Source organism: Rhincodon typus, chromosome 22, assembly GCF_021869965.1.
Source record: "Rhincodon typus isolate 14 chromosome 22, sRhiTyp1.1, whole genome shotgun sequence".
Taxonomy (NCBI): domain Eukaryota; kingdom Metazoa; phylum Chordata; class Chondrichthyes; order Orectolobiformes; family Rhincodontidae; genus Rhincodon; species Rhincodon typus.
Window position 1 is genome coordinate 31,048,032 of NC_063353.1, and position 17,119 is coordinate 31,065,150.

A 17,119-nucleotide genomic window follows, 5' to 3' on the forward strand; every position below is an offset into this window, starting at 1 on the left:
CCACTCATATTTTGTCTTCCATCCGGAGGGAAATTGAGAAGCAGTTGCAACTCTTAGAGGACAACAATTACAATGCAGAACGCAGCAGGGTAGCAATTCGTGGAATAAGATCTTATTTGGCACCCTATGAACAGCTACTTCATGAAAGAAGAAAAAGAGCAAAGCAGCAAAATCTGGATGTCTTTAAGCCAACATCAAAGAAACAATCAGGGGACAATGAACCACAGCCATCCACTTCTGGATTAACAATTTGTCGCCCTGACCCTGCAACCACAATTGCACCTGAAGGTGATGATGATGACAACCCTCAGCCCCTGCATTAACAACAGAGTAACCTCAAAACCTCCTCCCCCATCAAGTCATCTTGACATTTTTTCAAGATAAGGTGTTAAATTTACATTTATTTCATTGTTAGATATGAATAAAACATTTATTCAAAAAGTGTGCTATCCTTTCTGTTAAGCTTTTGAGTGATTTTTGAGCGATTTTTAGTGAAATTTTGCTGGTCTGCCCCTAACCCTGCTTTTCCCATAGGCCCTGTTTTTGTATCGCATGATTTTCTATAATGCAATGTTGCACAGGAACACAACTATTGCCCTATAGCAGAACCCCCTGTATATATAAATGTAATATCTCCAAGTTTGTAGATGACAGAAAATTGTGAGGGAGGGTGAACTGTAAGGAGAATGTAGAAATACTTTGGGCAATTTGTGATTTGGGCAAGTTGAGTGAGTGGGCAAATGTATGGCAGATGAAGATTAACGTGGATAAATATGCAGTTATCCACTTTAGTAGCAAAAACTGGAAGGCAATCAGCTGAATGGCGACAATTTCAGAAAAAGTAAGGTGCATTAAGACCTGGGCGTCCTTGTGTACTAGTCACTAAAAGTAAGCATGGAGGTGCGGTAGGTTGTGTAAAAGGCAAATGGTATGCTAGTTTTCATAGTCAGAGGATTCGAGTACTGGAGCAGGGATGCCTTGCTACAATTGTACAGTGCCTTGGTGGGACGACACCTGAAGTATTGTGTGCTGTTTTGGGCTCCTTATCCCTAAGGACGCTCTGGTTATGGAGGGAGTGCAACAAAGGCTTACCAGATTGATTCCTGGGATAGTAGGATTAATGTATGAAGATAGACTGAATTAGTTAGGACTATCCTCACTGAATTTAAAAGAATGAGGAGGAACAGAGTCCAGAGTGAAGAAACAAAGAAGTTAGACAGACAAAGGGATTGTTCATAGTAAGCTAGGGAAGAGGAGAAGCTAGATATGTGGTAATGGGAGAGGCGTTGGCCTAGTGGTATTATCGCTGGACTGTTAATCCAGAGACCCAGGTAATGTTCTGGGGACCCGAGTTTGAATCCTGCCATAGCAGATGGTGGAATTTGAATTCAACAAATATCTGGAATTAACAGTCTGATGATGACCGTGAATCCATTGTCAATTGTCGGAAAAACCCATCTGATTCACTAATATCCTTTAGGGAGGAAACTGCCATACTTGCCTGGTCTGGCCTACATGTGATTCCAGACCCACAACAATGTGGTTGACTCTTAACTGCCCTCTGGGCAATTAGGGATGGGCAACAAATGCTGCCTAGCCAGTGATGCCCTCATCACGTGAATGAATAAAAAAGAAACTCAGAATCCAATAAAATTCTATCAGGATGAGACAGGTAAACACAGGAAGGATATTCCGAATGACTAGTGACTCCAGAACCAGAGGTTACAGTTTAAGGATATGCAATAGGCCATTTAGGACTGAAATGAGGAAAAAGTTCTTCATCCAGAGAGAGGTGAGCCTTTGGAATTTTCTGCCACATAAAGCAGCTGAGGCCAAAACATTGAATGTTTTCAAGGAGGTAGGTATCTTTCTTAGGGCTAATGGGATAAAAGTATATGGGGCAAAAACATGAAGAGGCCACTGAATAGGATGATCAATCATGATCATACTGAATGGAGAAGCTGGTTCAAAGGACCAAATGGCCTATTCCTGTTCCTATTTTCTATGTTTCAATATGCACACCCACCTGGTACAGTGACAGGTAGAGGAACCACAGGCATGCAAAGATGAAGCAGTCTCGGAGAGGCTTTGCCACCAGAGCAATGATGGACAGGCTGATGCCCAGTAAGCAAATGAACTCCATGCCTTGCGCAGTGTCAAGCCCAAGCCAGGGGCATAACCACAGTAATGTTGGAGAATCCATCAGCTGTTCAACCAGTGGCTTTCCAGTGAAGGGCAGCATCCTGTGGACTGGTAGAATTCCTTCCTTCCCATAGAGTCCTGTCAGAAAAGTAAAAAGTCATAATATTATTAATAATAGAAACAAGCATGGTTTGTGCCATAGGACCCTGTTCAGTCCATCATGATCGTGTGAGCCAACAGAGTGTTATCTGGTCTAATCCTAATTCTCAATTAAATCTCCCCGTAGCATTTTCTGTTTCAAGCGACTCCAACTTATGAAAATAAAACAAAAAACTGTGAATGCTGGAGACCTGAAACAAACAAACAGAAATTTCCAGAGAAACTCAGCAGGTCTGGTAGCATCTGTGGAGAGAAAACAAGAGTTAACATTTTGAGTCCAGTGACCCTTCTTCAGAACCAATGGCAGCTACGAAATGTTGGTATTGATGCTGATGAAAGCATGGCTAGTGGTGGCAGTGGTGAGCGGATAAGTGGAAACGGAGTCCAGAGTGAAGAAACAAAAAAGTTAGGCAGACAAAGGGATTGTTCCTAGTAAACTGGTGAAGAGGAGAAGCTAGATACGTGGTAATGGGGGCTGTAAGTAGTGGAAAATGGCTGTACTGGAAACAACCCAATTCAAGACAGAATCTGGAATGTGGATGTAGGTAATAGACATGGAAGCTGTTGCTCATGCTCTGAAATTATCATCATAGAATCCCTACAGTGTGGAAACAGGCTCTTCTGCCCAACGAGTCCACACCGACCCTTGGAGCATCCCACCTAGTCCCATCCGCCCCATAACCCACCTAATCTACACATCCCTGAACACTACGGGCAACTTAGCATGGCCAATCCACCCAGCCTGCACATCTTTGGACTGTGGGAGGAAACTGGGGCACCTGGAGGAAACCCACGCAGACACGGGGAGAATGTGCAAACTCCACATAGACAGTCACCTGAGGGTGGAATCGAACCCGGGTCCCTGGCGCTGTGAGGCAGCAGTGTTAATCGCTGGGCCACCGTGCCACCCCCTTATTAAACTTGATATCAAGTCCTGAAGGCTGTTACAGGAGATGAGGTGTTGTTCCTCCAGATTGCGTTGAGTAATATTGGAGCACTACAGCAGGCCTGAGACAGAGATGTATGCTGAAGTGGCAGGAAACTGAAAGTTCAAGGAGATTTTTGCAGATGGATATAAGTGTTCTGCAAAGTGGTCATCTGGTCTGTGCGTCATCTCCCCCGTTTACAGGAGACCGCAATGTGAGTGGCAAATACAGTAGATGAGATTGAGTGCAGTGCAGGTAAATTGCTGCTCCTATTGGAAAGTGTGTCTGGGGCCTTGGAGAGAGAGGAGGGAGGTAAACAGGAAAGTGTTGCACTTTCTGTGATTGTATGGGTAGGGTGTGTGGGGAGTGGAGGAGTTGGACCAGGTTATCCTTGAGGGAATGGTTTCAATGGTAACAAGGGAGGGGAGGGGAATATGTGCCTGCTGGTGGTGATGAAAATGTCAGCTGATGATCCTTTGGATGCGCAGCTGGTAGAGTAGAAAGTGTGGACCAGAGGGACACTATCGTTGTTGTGGGAGGGGAGTGAAGGGGTGTGGGCAGAAGTGTGGGAAATGGGTTGGACAGTGAATCTTCGGTTAAGGAAAGAGGTGAACATTTGAGGCCCACCCTGCAGAAGGTGGCATCATTAGAACAGATATGACAGAAAACTTGGTGAATAGAATGGAATCCTTACAGGAAGCAGGAGTGAGGATGTATAGTCAAGATAAATGCGGGTGTCGGCAGATTTGCAACGGATATTGATGGCCAACCTACCCTCGAGGTGGAAACAGATGTCGAGGAGGGAAGGAAGGAGTCAGATGTATTAATGGTGCTGCTTCCCTCTTTTGTCTGGAATTGGAAAAATTTATCAATTTTGCTTCCAATTTCAGCTTGTCATTTCTGCCTCCTCCTTTCCATTCTTTGACATCTCGTTCCATTTCTGGCCATTTAATGTGTATTCCCCTGCCTTGTTAGGCTTCTCTAAATGGTTATCTCTCACCTGTCCACACTGAATTCCACCTGCCACTTTTCTACCCACCAATCAGTCCACAGCTTTTGGCTTCCACTATTAACAACATGTTCAGTCTTTGTATCCTTGCAACCTTTTTAAGCATGCCCTCTCGATTTACTCTAAATTAGTGATTTATAACACAAAGAACAAGCAATTTAACACTGAACCCTGTGGAACACAGCTGGAAAAGCCTTTCCAGTCACAAAAACAACATGGATCATTGTCTTTTATTTCCTGCCCAAAGTCAATTTTGAATCCAACTTGTCATTTGAATCTCATGGTTTTTACTTGAGGCCACTTTGCATTAGAAACTTGTCAAAAGCCTTCCCAAAATTAATCAGTTGTGCCACTTCCTCAAAAAAATTCAGTAAAGTTAAATAGACTTATCCTTTCCTCAACACATTTCTGCTGTCTTAAATAAATGTGCCTTTAAATGACAATTTATATTGTGCCTCAGAATTTTCCCTAATAAATTGCCCAGCATTGAGTTTAGGATGGCCTGCCTGTAAGTACTTGATCAATCTTTTTCTCCCCGTTTAAACAATGGTAGAACCTTGGCAGTCCTATATTTGTAACCAGAGAAGACTGGAATTATTATGGTCAGATCCACCATAATTTCCTCAATTGCTTCTCCGGGCAGCCTATAATGTACATAATTTAGGCTCAGTTATTTACTGACATTCAAAGATTCCACTGCTCTTAAAGTTTCCTCTCTATGTTTATTCTGTTCAATATTTTATATTCCGTAACTCTGAAATCACTTCTTTTATTTTGTGGAGGCGAATGCAAGTTATTAATTAAGAACCATACGCTTGACTTTGGCATCTACACACATTATACCTTTCTAGTCTCTAAAAGGCCCTACACTGTTGGCTATCTGTATAGCCTTTATGTGTTTCTGAAAAAAAAATTGTTTTTTCAGCCAAACTATATGTATTGACAAATTAGCTTTGATGATTCTCTCACTTTGCTTTTCAAATGTCCTGTCTAGGTTTGCCCCTGACCTTTCTACAATTGTCTCAGTTACTACGTTACTGGGTTCTTAGCTGTTGCATGCTGTTTGACATTGAGGTTAGCCTGTATTTGGAACTCCTAAACCTTATCTCTACAGGAGTGTATTTATGCCAAATCCTCTGTCTCCTTCATGTATGCCTCTCATTGTTCTGACACCGATTTATCCTCGAGTAGCTGTTTCCAGTCTTTGCCGAATCACATCTCACAACTTTTACTTTTGTGGCTACTTTGCATTAGAAGCTTGTCAAAAGCATCCAAAATCAATCAGCTGTGCTACTTCCTCAAAAAAAATTCAGTGAAGTTAATAACTGTAGTAAAATTGGTCTGAGGATAAGATCACAGAAGAATGTCATTCGGTGTATGTGCATGGTCTCTGAACAAGCATGTCACCTAGTGACATTTCCCAGTGTTGTGTAAACCTGCACATCATTCCTTTTCAAAATAATAAAACTAATTTTTGAATATCTTGTTTCAAACTGCCTCCACCACTCTCCAGTCCATTCCAGACCCTAACAACGTACTGCGTGCAAAAGCTTTTCCTCGTAATTTTCTCGCTTAACAATTACTTCAATCTATACCTTCTATTTCTTGATCATTTCAGGAGGAGAAACAGTTTCTTCCTATCAATTCTGTTCAGACAGATCTAAATTTTGAATGCCTTTATCAGACCTCCTCTTATCCTTCTCTTGTCCAAAGGAAGGAGTCCTAACTTCTTCAATCTATCTTTACAACTCAAATTAATTTCCCTAGAACTAACCTTGTAAGTCTCAGCCCTCTCCAATGCCTTCACATCCTTCCTAAAAAGTAAAACTGCCATTGTCCTGGAGGACCATAGGGCTGCTCTCTCATGATAGAGACAAGACTGGTGGTGAATTTAACCTGAAGATCAACACGTCTCAGGTAAAGGGAGGGGTTGACAAGTTGGGTCCTTCATGGTAACCTTGCTCTGCATTTGTAAGCCAGCTGTCCAGCCAACTGAGCTAACCAACCTCGTTCTTTCTAAACTGTGACACCAGAAACTGTCACAATAATCCAACCGAGGCCAAACTAGTGTCTTATGCAAGTTCAATGTAATCTCAAGTAAAAGCAAAATATTAAGGATGCAGGAAATCTGAAATAAAAACAAAGTGCTGGAGAAACTGAGCAGGTCCAGCAGCATCATTGCAGGAACAGAGTTAATATTTTCTAATCAAAGGTTACAAAGGGACATTGATAGAATGCAGAGATAGGCTGAGAAGTGGCAGATGGAGTTTAACCCTTAAAAGTGTGAGGTGATTCATTTTGGAAGGACAAACTTGAAAGCAGAATACAGGGTTAACGGAAAGATTCTTGGTAGTGTGGAGGAGCAGAGGGATCTTGGGGTTCATGTTCACAGTTCCCTGAAAGCTGCCACCCAGGTGGATAGAGTTGTTAAGAAGGCATATGGTGTGTTAGCTTTCATTAATAGAGGGATCGAGTTCAAGAGCCGTGAAGTTATGCTCCAGCTATACAAAAGCCTGGTTCGGCTACATCTGGCGTATTGTGTCCAGTCTGGTTGCCTCGTTACAGGAAAGATGCAGAAGCGTTGGAAAAGGTGCAGAGGAAATTTAGCAGGTTGTTGCCTAGAATGGAGGGAAGGTCTTACGAGGAAAGGTTGAGAGAGCTAGGGCTTTCCTCTTTAGAACAACGAAGGATGAGAGGTGACTTGATAGAGGTATACAAAATGATCAGAGATATAGATAAAGTGGACAACCAGAGACTTTTTCCTAGCGTGGAGGTAGCTATTACAAAGGGGCATAGTTTTAAAGCGAGTGGAGGTAGATATAGGGGAGACGTCAGAGGTAGGTTCTTTACTGAAAGAGTGGTCGGGGCGTGGAATGCATTGCCAGAGAGGGTAGTGGAGTCGGCCTCATTAGGGGCATTTAAGCAGCTATTAGATAGTCATATGGATGATAGTATGAGGTAGGGGTGGAAGTTAGATAGATCTTATGATTAGGGTAAAAGTTCAGCACAACATTGTGGGCCGAAGGGCCTGTACTGTGCTGTAAAATAAAAATCATATTGTACTCCAAATGTTTCTCTTTCCACAAATATTGAGGAGTTTCACCCTCTGATTTGCTTATTTCAATATAATTTCCTTGCTGTTGCACTCTATATCCCTGTTAAAAGCCTTTATCATACCTGAAATTGGCCAGTGACAAACAAAAAATCCAAGAAAAGGGAGTGGACAATGTGAGAAAGGAAACTTGCTACTTTTAGGATCTGGCTGCATGTTAACTGGTTGACCTGTTTCCTTCACCACAATAGTTATGTTTTGAAAGTCCTTTTGGATATCTTCTTAATGGGAAAGGCACACAGCCTCAGCTAAACAGCCCAATCACAGTCCCATACTGGCAAACAGCTCTCTTCCAATCACAGCTGCCATCTGATCAGAATGGAGTTCAACTGATCCTACGATTCAGAATCTCACCCTTGCAGGTGAAGCACAATATTCTGACTGCTGACCTGTTGTTCTCACTGGTAGATGATTCAGGAAAAACTGTGCATTCAAATGAAAACTTCAAATCCTCACACACACCAGTGATATTTGGGGGAGGGAGGTTTCACACACCAAAATCTTACAGACCTTGGAGATTGGAAACAGAAGTTGAAGGTGCTGAAGAAAATCAGCATGTCTGATAGCATCTGTAGACAGAGTGAAAGAGAATACGTTGCTTGTCCAATACGACTCTCATTGAACTCAATGTTATTCTCTTGCTCTCTGTACAGCTACTGCCACACCTGGTTTTCTTCAGCACTTTGTTTTTACTTGGGAAGCTTAACCTTCCCTGGAAAGAAAGGTGATGGAAAAATAAGAGAAGAGATGCATAGTGCACTCATGATGTTCAGAGAGTTGGGAATAAAACGCCTAGCAGGTTTCTTCTTTAAGAATAGAAGAATTCATGGGATGGTGGCTTTGCTGTTTGGACTGGCATTTATTGCCCATCATCTTCAGGGCAACCAGGAATGACGTTGAGCTGCCTTCTTTAATCTCAATAGTGGATAGTTCACAGTATGGAATAGTTTCAGTGAACTGACTGCAATAGTCATTTCCTAAACACTATTCCCTGCGTGCACATCACACAACTCAAGTCTCGCACCAATATAACCATACAATCTGAAGAAAAGTCGCACCAAACTCGAAACGTTACTTCAATCTCTCTCTCCACATATGCTGCCAGATCTGCTGAGTTTCTCCAGCATTCTGTGTTTGTTTTAGCTTTACAGCATCTGCAGTGTATTGCCGTTAACCATAGAATGGCTCTGCGACACCAGAGACCCCAGATCAAAGTCTAAACTGCACCACCTCATAAACACAAAAATGCACTCTGTCAACATTAACAGCAACAACTCTTTCCAAAATGCCAGCCAACACTAACACACTCGATGCTGTTTTGGAACTAAACGAATTATTCCACTTCAGTCGGTTTCCTTCCATTAACCACACCTCTCCCTTCTCCATGAGGCTCCTTCACCCAACACCCGCCAACTGACTACATCCTTCACCGAGACATACCTTTTAAAACCCAGAATATCAGGGTCATCACCGTTACCTGGGATTTGTACATAAAGTGAGGTGAATGCACACAAGTAAATAGCAATCGTGCCCCAGAGGAAAGCTGCCCGCGACAACACAATCTCCCCCATCCCGAAGCTGCAGGCCTGGACATAACCACTCTCAACATTGCGGGGGGGTGATCAATAGGTCCAATCCAGAACAATTCCATTATATCGACACCCAATATAGCTCAGATTGCGTCACGAGTTAAAATAGTAAAGCATTTTTAAATAAATAACCAGATTAGCCACGGTCTTCGTTTTTTTTGACTTTAAGACGTTTCTAAAGTTACTGTTCCCTGTTCCCGGAATGGATTGCTCTAAATCGTTACCATCTTTCTGCATTTGCAGCCTGTACCATCATAGCGGAAGGGGAGATCCTCTCTAAACATCCGAAAAAAAACCAAAACAAAGTAATAATTTTAAATAAACATTTAAACGCACGTTAAAAATTTAGCGATCTGGTTTTATTACGATGGAAATTCTTTCAAATTCTGTTTTCTTTCCTCTTACTCGTACTCTAATGGTTGAGTCCGTGTCGCGCATGCGCATTCGGTAGTTTGTACCTGCGCGGGAAAAACAAAAAATGGCGCTGGCCTAAAAACGGGTAAAATAAAACAATCAGAGAGAAGGAGGAAATATTCAGAGAAAAGAGGGGAATATTTAGAGAACTGGATTTATAATATTCGTACTTGAGGAATGTGGAATGTAGCTAGACACGGTTCTTCGGTGGGGGGTGAGTCTCGGTTTGTCAGTGTCAGTTCGAATCTCCTTCTTTGTTAAATATAGTTTCTTTGAGATTTCTGTGATTGTATTCTTGTTCGTTACAGTTTCTTGTGTTCTGGTTTTGAAGAAGGGTCCACTTCAATCATTTACTAATTTATTCCCTACAGTGTCTGATTGAACCACTTCTGTTTACTGCAGTTACTGGTTTACTTCTTGGTAGCAACAGAAGTCAACTTGTCTTTAATAATATGATGTAACAGAAAAATAAAATGTGCAATATATTAGAATGGACCATTGTCATTTATTGCAAAGGGCTTTGGTACGCAAACGTTGGGAAATTTCATTATAGTTGTACGGCCCTTGGTGAAACCAAGTGTTGTAGACAGTTTGGTCACCTGAACAAATAATGTAATCGTATTGGAAGCGCAGAGAACGTTCACTCGATTGATTTCTGAAATGAGGAAAGTATGGGCTGGTAGGGCTTGTGTACCTTGGAGTTTAGAAGAATTAGAGCGTATCTTGTTAAAATATATAAGATACTGAAGGCAATGGGCAGGATGAATGGTGACAGGACGAGAGAGACTCGGACTAGGAAACACAGTTTTAAAGTAAGAGGTTTCCCATTTAAGATGGAGATTGATGAGAATTATTTTCCTGAGCAGGTCATTAATTTGAGAGAGCAGTGGAGACATGGTCATTGAATATTTTTAAGAGTGTATTAAATATATTCTTGACTGTAAAAGAAAGTAAAGTTTTACAAGGATGTCGCTTGGACTGTAAGGTTTGAGTTATAGGGAGAGGCTGAATAGGCTGGAGTATCGAAGGCTGAGGAGTAACCTCTTAGAGGTTTATCAAATCATTAGGGGCACGGGTAGGTGAATAGCCAAAGTCTTTTTCCAAGGATGGGGGAGTCCAAAACTAGACGACATAGGTTTAAGCTGAGAGAGCATTGATTTTAAAAAGCATCTGAGGGGTGACCACTTCACGCAGAGTGTATATGGAACGAGCTGCTAGAGAAAGTGGTGGAGGTGGGTACAATTGCAACATTTAAAAGGCATTTGATTGGGTAGATGCATGGTTTGGAGAGATATGGGTTAAATGCTGGCAAATGGGACTAGGTCAGATTAGGGTGTCTAGATAGCACAGACTAGTTGGACTGAAGGGTCTGCTTCAGAGCACTATGACTCCATTAATCAAACGATGTAGGGGTAGATAGGAGCAGGTACAGGGTGCTGAATGGCCTACTCCTGCTGTTAATATGCATGTCTGTGGAACAGCTCTTCAAGGTCAGAATTCAGGACAGTCAGAAAAACTGATATGTCACAGTAATCAGTTTATTTAATTCTGTTGTGTAACCTTAATTGTTATTGTATTATTATTATCTGAGTAACGTACTTGGATGATACACTATAGCCTCAATAATGAGGACTTATTTAAGTGATTAAAAGATTTCCCAATAGACTTTTTGTTTGCTGTATAAACCGTAATTTCATGGCCTCAGATATTGGTAGCAAATTACTGACTAATGTACTCCAGGAATAGGGGAGGAACTGAGCTGCATATTCCCCATGTATTATTTTCATTTCTCCTGTTAGGATCTCTGCGTGGGGTAGTGTTGGCTAGATGAAACAGCGTGTGATCTGTTTTAAAGCTTTGAAATAACATTATTTTTAACCCTTCTTTCCCAATCATGCCTCCTCTTCCTCCGTCCCATTTTTCAGTTGCTCTTCTTGGTTCAATGATTAGTGGTTTCTTGCTTTGATTATGTATTCTTTTTAAACAAACATCTTGCCCCATCGAAGAGATGTTTGAAAAGTTCTTTTAAAGGTTTTGCAAACATTGTTTACCGTCTGTTGCTGATCTTTTGGGATTTGATTTGATTTGATTTATTATTGTCCCGTATGAGATACAGTGAAATGTATTGTTTTGTGTGCGAGACAGGCAAATCAGACCTTAATAAAGTACATTCGGGTACTAGAACAGAATACGGAATATAGTGTTACAGGTATAGAAAAGGTGCAGAGAAAGATCAACTTTAATATATAAAAGGTCTGTTCAAAAGTCTGATAATGGATGATATCAGTTCATCCACGAGAACATGACAAAAAAGGACGAGGAATAGGTATTTAGCCTGTTAAGCCTGGAGGTAGACTTTCTTTTGAATTCAAGGAGGCAGAAGTCTAGAAAATAAGAAGATTATGACTTGTTATTTTGCTTGTGGTTCGTGATCTTGTCTCCGAGCCTGTGATCTAAAGACCCTAAATATGAGGGTCCAATAACTTCCATCCCTGACACTTAGTGAGACATGGTCAGTCATGATGTCTGGGCCAGTGGCTGTCACATTCAGCTTACTGTTTATAGCAAGCCTCCAGGAATCAATAATAATGGAAGTTAGGACTAAGTGTCCTGACTCTAAACATATGTGACAGAGTTTTGAACCCATACCTGGATGCTGATGTAGTACCACCAACCATCTGGAGTCTGTCTTCACGATTCACCTAGGAAAGAAATAGCAATAGTTTATGAAGCATCCCTAGATTTCAGAGTTTCCGTATGAAATCATGATTGGAGATGAAAGTACTGTTCATGTAAAGGATAAACACCAACACAATTGACTGGACTAGATGGACCTATTCGTGTTGTAATCCTGTGTATCTTATAGTTTGTGCTTTTATAAGCACCTTCCTGTCAGGTACCTATCTAAATTCCTGTCGGAAGGAATCTTCTTCATTACATTTTAATGTTTGATATGACCATTGTCAGCCCTGTTAGTTGATTTTCTCATACAATTAAAGTTGTATTTTTTCACTTTGTGAGGAGAATGGCAAACAAAAAGGAAATTGCGGTTTTATATAGTTGGAGATTCTTCTGTAAAATGAATTGTCATATTCTAGTAACTATATCCCCCCAATCCTATGACATTACTACAGATTCTCCCGTATTTCTAGTGGTCTGACGAAGTGTAATTGACCTGAAATGTTAACTGTTTCTCTCCCACAGATGACTGCCTGATCTGCTGAGTACTTCTGTTTTAACTCCTTGTCTCAAGGGTTCTGTGCTTAGTCAAAGATGGAGGATGCTGAGTCACGATTCACACATCTCCTTCAGCCCATTAGAGAGTTGACGAAGAACTGGGAGATTGATGTGGCATCTCAGCTTGGGGAATACCTAGAAGAGGTGACGCCTTTGTATTGCTAAATTATTTGGTCTCTTGTGACACGATTCATTCCTCTTTGCTTTTCTCCCTCTCTGTCATACTTTCTGTTTTGACCCAAAAACTGTGGTGGTGAGAGTTGTAAGGGGGAAGCAAAGATGCTCAAATAGGAATTTGGAAAAGTGAAATAACTGGGCAAAGATATGGCAGATGGTTTGCAATGTGGACAAATCTGAGGTTGTCTCTGGTGGGAAGAATAGAAATACAGAGCAATTCTTAAATGGTGGGAAGTTGGGAAGTGTTGGACCTCAACCTTTGTGGCCTTGTTCGTGAAAATTAACATGCAGGTACAGTAAGCAATTAAGAAGGTAAATGGCATGTTGACCTTTATTTTAAAAGAATCTATGTACTGTATAGGAGTACATGTCTTACTGAAATTATATAGCGCCTTTAGTGAGACCACACTTGGAATATTGTGTGCAGTTTTGGTCTCCATATCTAAACAAGGATATACTTGCCATAAAGGAAATGCAACAAAGGTTAACTGAACTAATTCTTAAATTAGAGGGATTGTCCACTGAGAATAGATTAAGTAGACTGAGCCTGTATTCTGTGGCATGTTAAAGAATGATGGTGATCTTTGGACATCAAACATATAAAATATTAAATCTGGCATTTCAAAATATCCCCACTCTTAATTATTTTACCTCTTAAGTGATGAGGCATTTTTGTACCAGATTTGGGGATTCAAAATGCGTTTTTACTATTCGTGGATTTTACCTCCCAGAGTTTATGTCTATCAACAAATAACTCTGGAGGGAAAAGTATTCGATACATTGCGTCTGTAGAAGTGTTACTCAAAAAGTAATAAAGTCAATTTATTTAATTAAAAGATGTTTGAAGTATGTAAATGATGATGTTATCTTTTTCATTTTGTTACATATCTTGTTTTGAACTCTGGTAATTTCAGTTAGTGACCAACCAACTTAATTTTGGCCAAATGTATTATCTGTAAATTTTTGCTGCATTTACCCATGTTCTAATTATTTAAATGTCTTCCTTGTGGAATGGACTCCTGGGATATCCCACTTCCAACTTTTGTCCCATAGAGCAGGCTCTAGGGATGCCCCAAGTTCCAACTGTTCTTTGATCTGAGCGTCATTGAATTAACTGATTCTTGTTCCCTTTTTATCAATCGACTTTCTATCCTTTTGGCTGCAGTTGCATTGTGCAATCTTTGTGACAATCTATCTGTCTCTTGGCAGGACTCTTATGACACATCAGCAGGGTCCATACCTCTGATCCAAAAGACCCGAGCTCAAGCGTAACTGATCAGGTTGATTAGAAAATATCTCTGTCTTTTTCAGTTGGACCAGATCTGCATTTCCTTTGATGATGGGAAGACGACAATGAACTTTGCAGAAGCTGCACTCTTGATCCAGGGCTCGGCATGTATTTACAGCAGGAAGGTCTGTTTATGCCATCCTCCTCTGGTGAATGGGATGAAGTCTAGTGTGGCATGGGTGTGCACATGGGTGGGCCTGGTAGAGAAGAAGAGCAAATTGATCTGGAGGATGCTTGGGACAGGGTGGTAGGCAGAAATTTGGTTTGAGGTGAAGGGTCTGGAAGCTAATCACTGATCATTTTTGATCCTTAAATTTTTCACTAAGATGATGAAATATGCCGAAAGGGTAAAGCAAAACTTTCAAAATGTAGGTATTTAATGCATGGTTTGGAAAAATATCAGACCTGGATATGTTGTGGGTGTTGGTCTGATGACTGCTGCTAACTGGCTTGTGGGATTGATGAAATTGAATAGTATGAGGATGTTTTTCATTTCTCCACAGGTGGAATATCTGCATTCTCTGGTGTTCCAGGCGCTGGACCTGATCTCCAACAAAAAGTAAAGGATAAAAAAAATGAACTGCGAATGCTTAAAATCAAAAAAAAACCCAGACATGTCTGGGAAAACTCAGCAGATCCAGCAGCATCTGTGGAAAGAAAGCGAGTTAAAAGTTTAGGTTCTGAGGAAGTGTCACCTGGACCTGAAACGTTAACCCTGCTTTCTCTTCACAGGTGCTGCCAGACCTGAGTTTTCCCAGTAATTTCTGTTTTTGTAAAGGATAAAGAATCCTTGTAATAACTAAGCAGTACTGACTATGCTGAATGCCTTCAGGAAGTTTATGCCAAGTACCCCATATACATAAGTGTACTACAGTCACTATTGCATGGTATATTGTATAGTGTATACAACAAGATTATGCAAATATTAAAGTATTACACCTAGTGGAATATTGTTTGGTAATATATAAGGTGATTATCCAGATGCTATGTACAGTTTTGGAGCAAGATTATCCAACTAAACCATTAGTTACTGCAGGAGCATCACACCCAGTGATGTACTGTTATTACAAAAATATTACAATTCAAAATTACATTATTTCACAATCAGTAACTGAAATATTGCACATATTAAACAGATTGTGAGCCTTAACATGTGTATTACACCTGTGTCTCTGTGGGACTGTAGCACCCAGTAACAGTCTGTGCTTTGACGTGGCACAGTGGTGAGAACTGCTGCCTCACAGCACCAGGTACCTGGGTACGTTTCCACCCTCGGGTGACTGTCTGTGTGGAGTTTGCACATTCTCCCCATATCTGCATGGGTTTCCTCCGGGTGCTCCAGTTTCCTCCCACAGTCCAAAGATATGCAGCAAGGTGGATTTTCCATGGGAAATTGCCCATAGAATCCAGGATGTGTGGGAAAGGTGGATTAGCCATGGGAAATGCGGGTGGGTGGGTAGGGGGTGGGTGGATCTGTGTAGGATGCCCTTTGAAGGATCAGTGTGGACTCGCTGGGCCAAATGGTCGTCTTCCACACTCTGGGGGTTCTATGACTATGGCACTAAACAATCTGTGTCACTAAAGGGCTGTAACAACAAGTAACAATTAACGTTAACATTAGACACAGAAGAAGATTTGTCTACTTTCTCCAAGTAAAAATGCTTTTATGGTACTGTTGATGAAATGGTTGTAAATGATCTTTTTATGTTTGTTATTATAGACGGAATCAAAAAGTTACATCCATTGCTGCGGATGGGACAGATAATGATGTGTCTTTGGCCAATGACAAGGATTGGGAAGTAAGGAGCATTGACTCAGGACTTATTATTCATTAAGACTGAAATTAATTAGATATGAATGACTGAGCAAAATAATAAAGGACTTGCATTTACTTATTGCCAACAGTTGAGTAGATCCAAGTGCTGTGATTGTTATGTTGGCAAGCTGTTCCGTGAGACAAAACATTGGTGTAGGGGGACCTGGGATGATTACATTGAACCTGAAACTTAAAGGGTTTAATTACTTTGCATGGTCAAAATAAGCAAATAATATATTCCTGAAGTTGTTTAAGTCTGATTTTATATACCTATCCCTGGGAGTTAGGTTAAGCTCTGCTCTAGAGGGTTTTATATCTCTGTGACATTACATGTTTGTGCCTAATATCCTTTCACATTCCAACACCATAACAGTCATTGCTCTGGTGTATGTCATTGCACGTAAAAACAATGTTTGAATTTTCCATCTTTCCATGTTAGATATCACTAATTGCTGTATCCTTCTTTACAGTTTTTGTCTCTTGACGATATTGAGTGTCCATCAAAAACCAGCATTGATTTGCAGATAGATCACAGTTCAAATGTATGTATTCTGTGCAATTCTCCCTACCTTATTTGAAGAAGGATGTAAATATATTGGAGACAATTTAGAGGAGCTCTACTAGATTGATATATATTGTTTTATAAGAATATATTGAACAGGTTGGGCTTGTTTCCACTGGAGTTTAGAAGAGAGAGGAGTAACTTGATTGAAGTGTATAAGATCCTGATTGGACTTGACAATATGGATGTGGAAAGAATGTTTTCTCTTGTGAATTAGTGCAGAGGCAGGTGGCACTGTTTTAAAGTTAGTGTCCTTAGAGATGAGCATTCCCCCAAACCCTCCATGGCCTCAGAAGGTATGGTCATTGAATATTTTTAAGATCAAGTTGGATAGATTCTTGTGAGGAAAGGGACTTCAGGGTTATAAAGGGTTGATAGGAATGTGGAATTCAAAACACAAATAGATCAGTCATGATCTTATTGAATGGTGGAGCTGGCTCAATTGCTGAATGGCCTACTTCTCCAGTTTCATGTGTTTGTGTCTTTATTTATGATTCCTCAAATTTTCAACAGTGCAATGTGGTACTCTGTTTACACAATAGGTTATCACTGTCCCCAACACTGTTCACTGCAATCTTCACAAAGGGTAAAGACTGGAGTTCAACATCAGGATTCATCACAGGGAGATCAAAGACTGGGAAAGTGATGCATTTGGACCAAAGAAAGTTAGAATTAAAGATTAAGGGAA

General features: G+C 40.8%; 2 protein-coding genes across 3 annotated transcripts in view; one reads left to right on the forward strand and one right to left on the reverse strand.

The window, feature by feature from the left end:
- The window catches only part of lmf2a (lipase maturation factor 2a), a 28,376-nt gene extending 19,377 nt beyond the window's left edge, over positions 1-8,999 (reverse strand). Inside the window, 3 exon segments of the mRNA XM_020531085.2 lie at positions 2,027-2,280; positions 8,826-8,967; positions 8,970-8,999. Coding sequence (XP_020386674.2) covers positions 2,027-2,280; positions 8,826-8,967; positions 8,970-8,999 — 426 coding nt within the window.
- Positions 9,000-9,401: 402 nt separating this feature from the next.
- Positions 9,402-17,119, forward strand: part of ncaph2 (non-SMC condensin II complex, subunit H2) — a 40,000-nt gene continuing 32,282 nt past the window's right edge. For both annotated transcript variants that reach the window (XM_048610313.1, XM_048610314.1), the window contains exons 1-6: positions 9,402-9,565; positions 12,556-12,732; positions 14,077-14,178; positions 14,557-14,612; positions 15,774-15,852; positions 16,340-16,411. In XM_048610313.1, the coding sequence (XP_048466270.1) occupies positions 12,625-12,732; positions 14,077-14,178; positions 14,557-14,612; positions 15,774-15,852; positions 16,340-16,411 (417 nt within the window). In that variant the 5' untranslated portion in view covers positions 9,402-9,565; positions 12,556-12,624. The remainder of the gene's footprint in view (positions 9,566-12,555; positions 12,733-14,076; positions 14,179-14,556; positions 14,613-15,773; positions 15,853-16,339; positions 16,412-17,119) is intronic.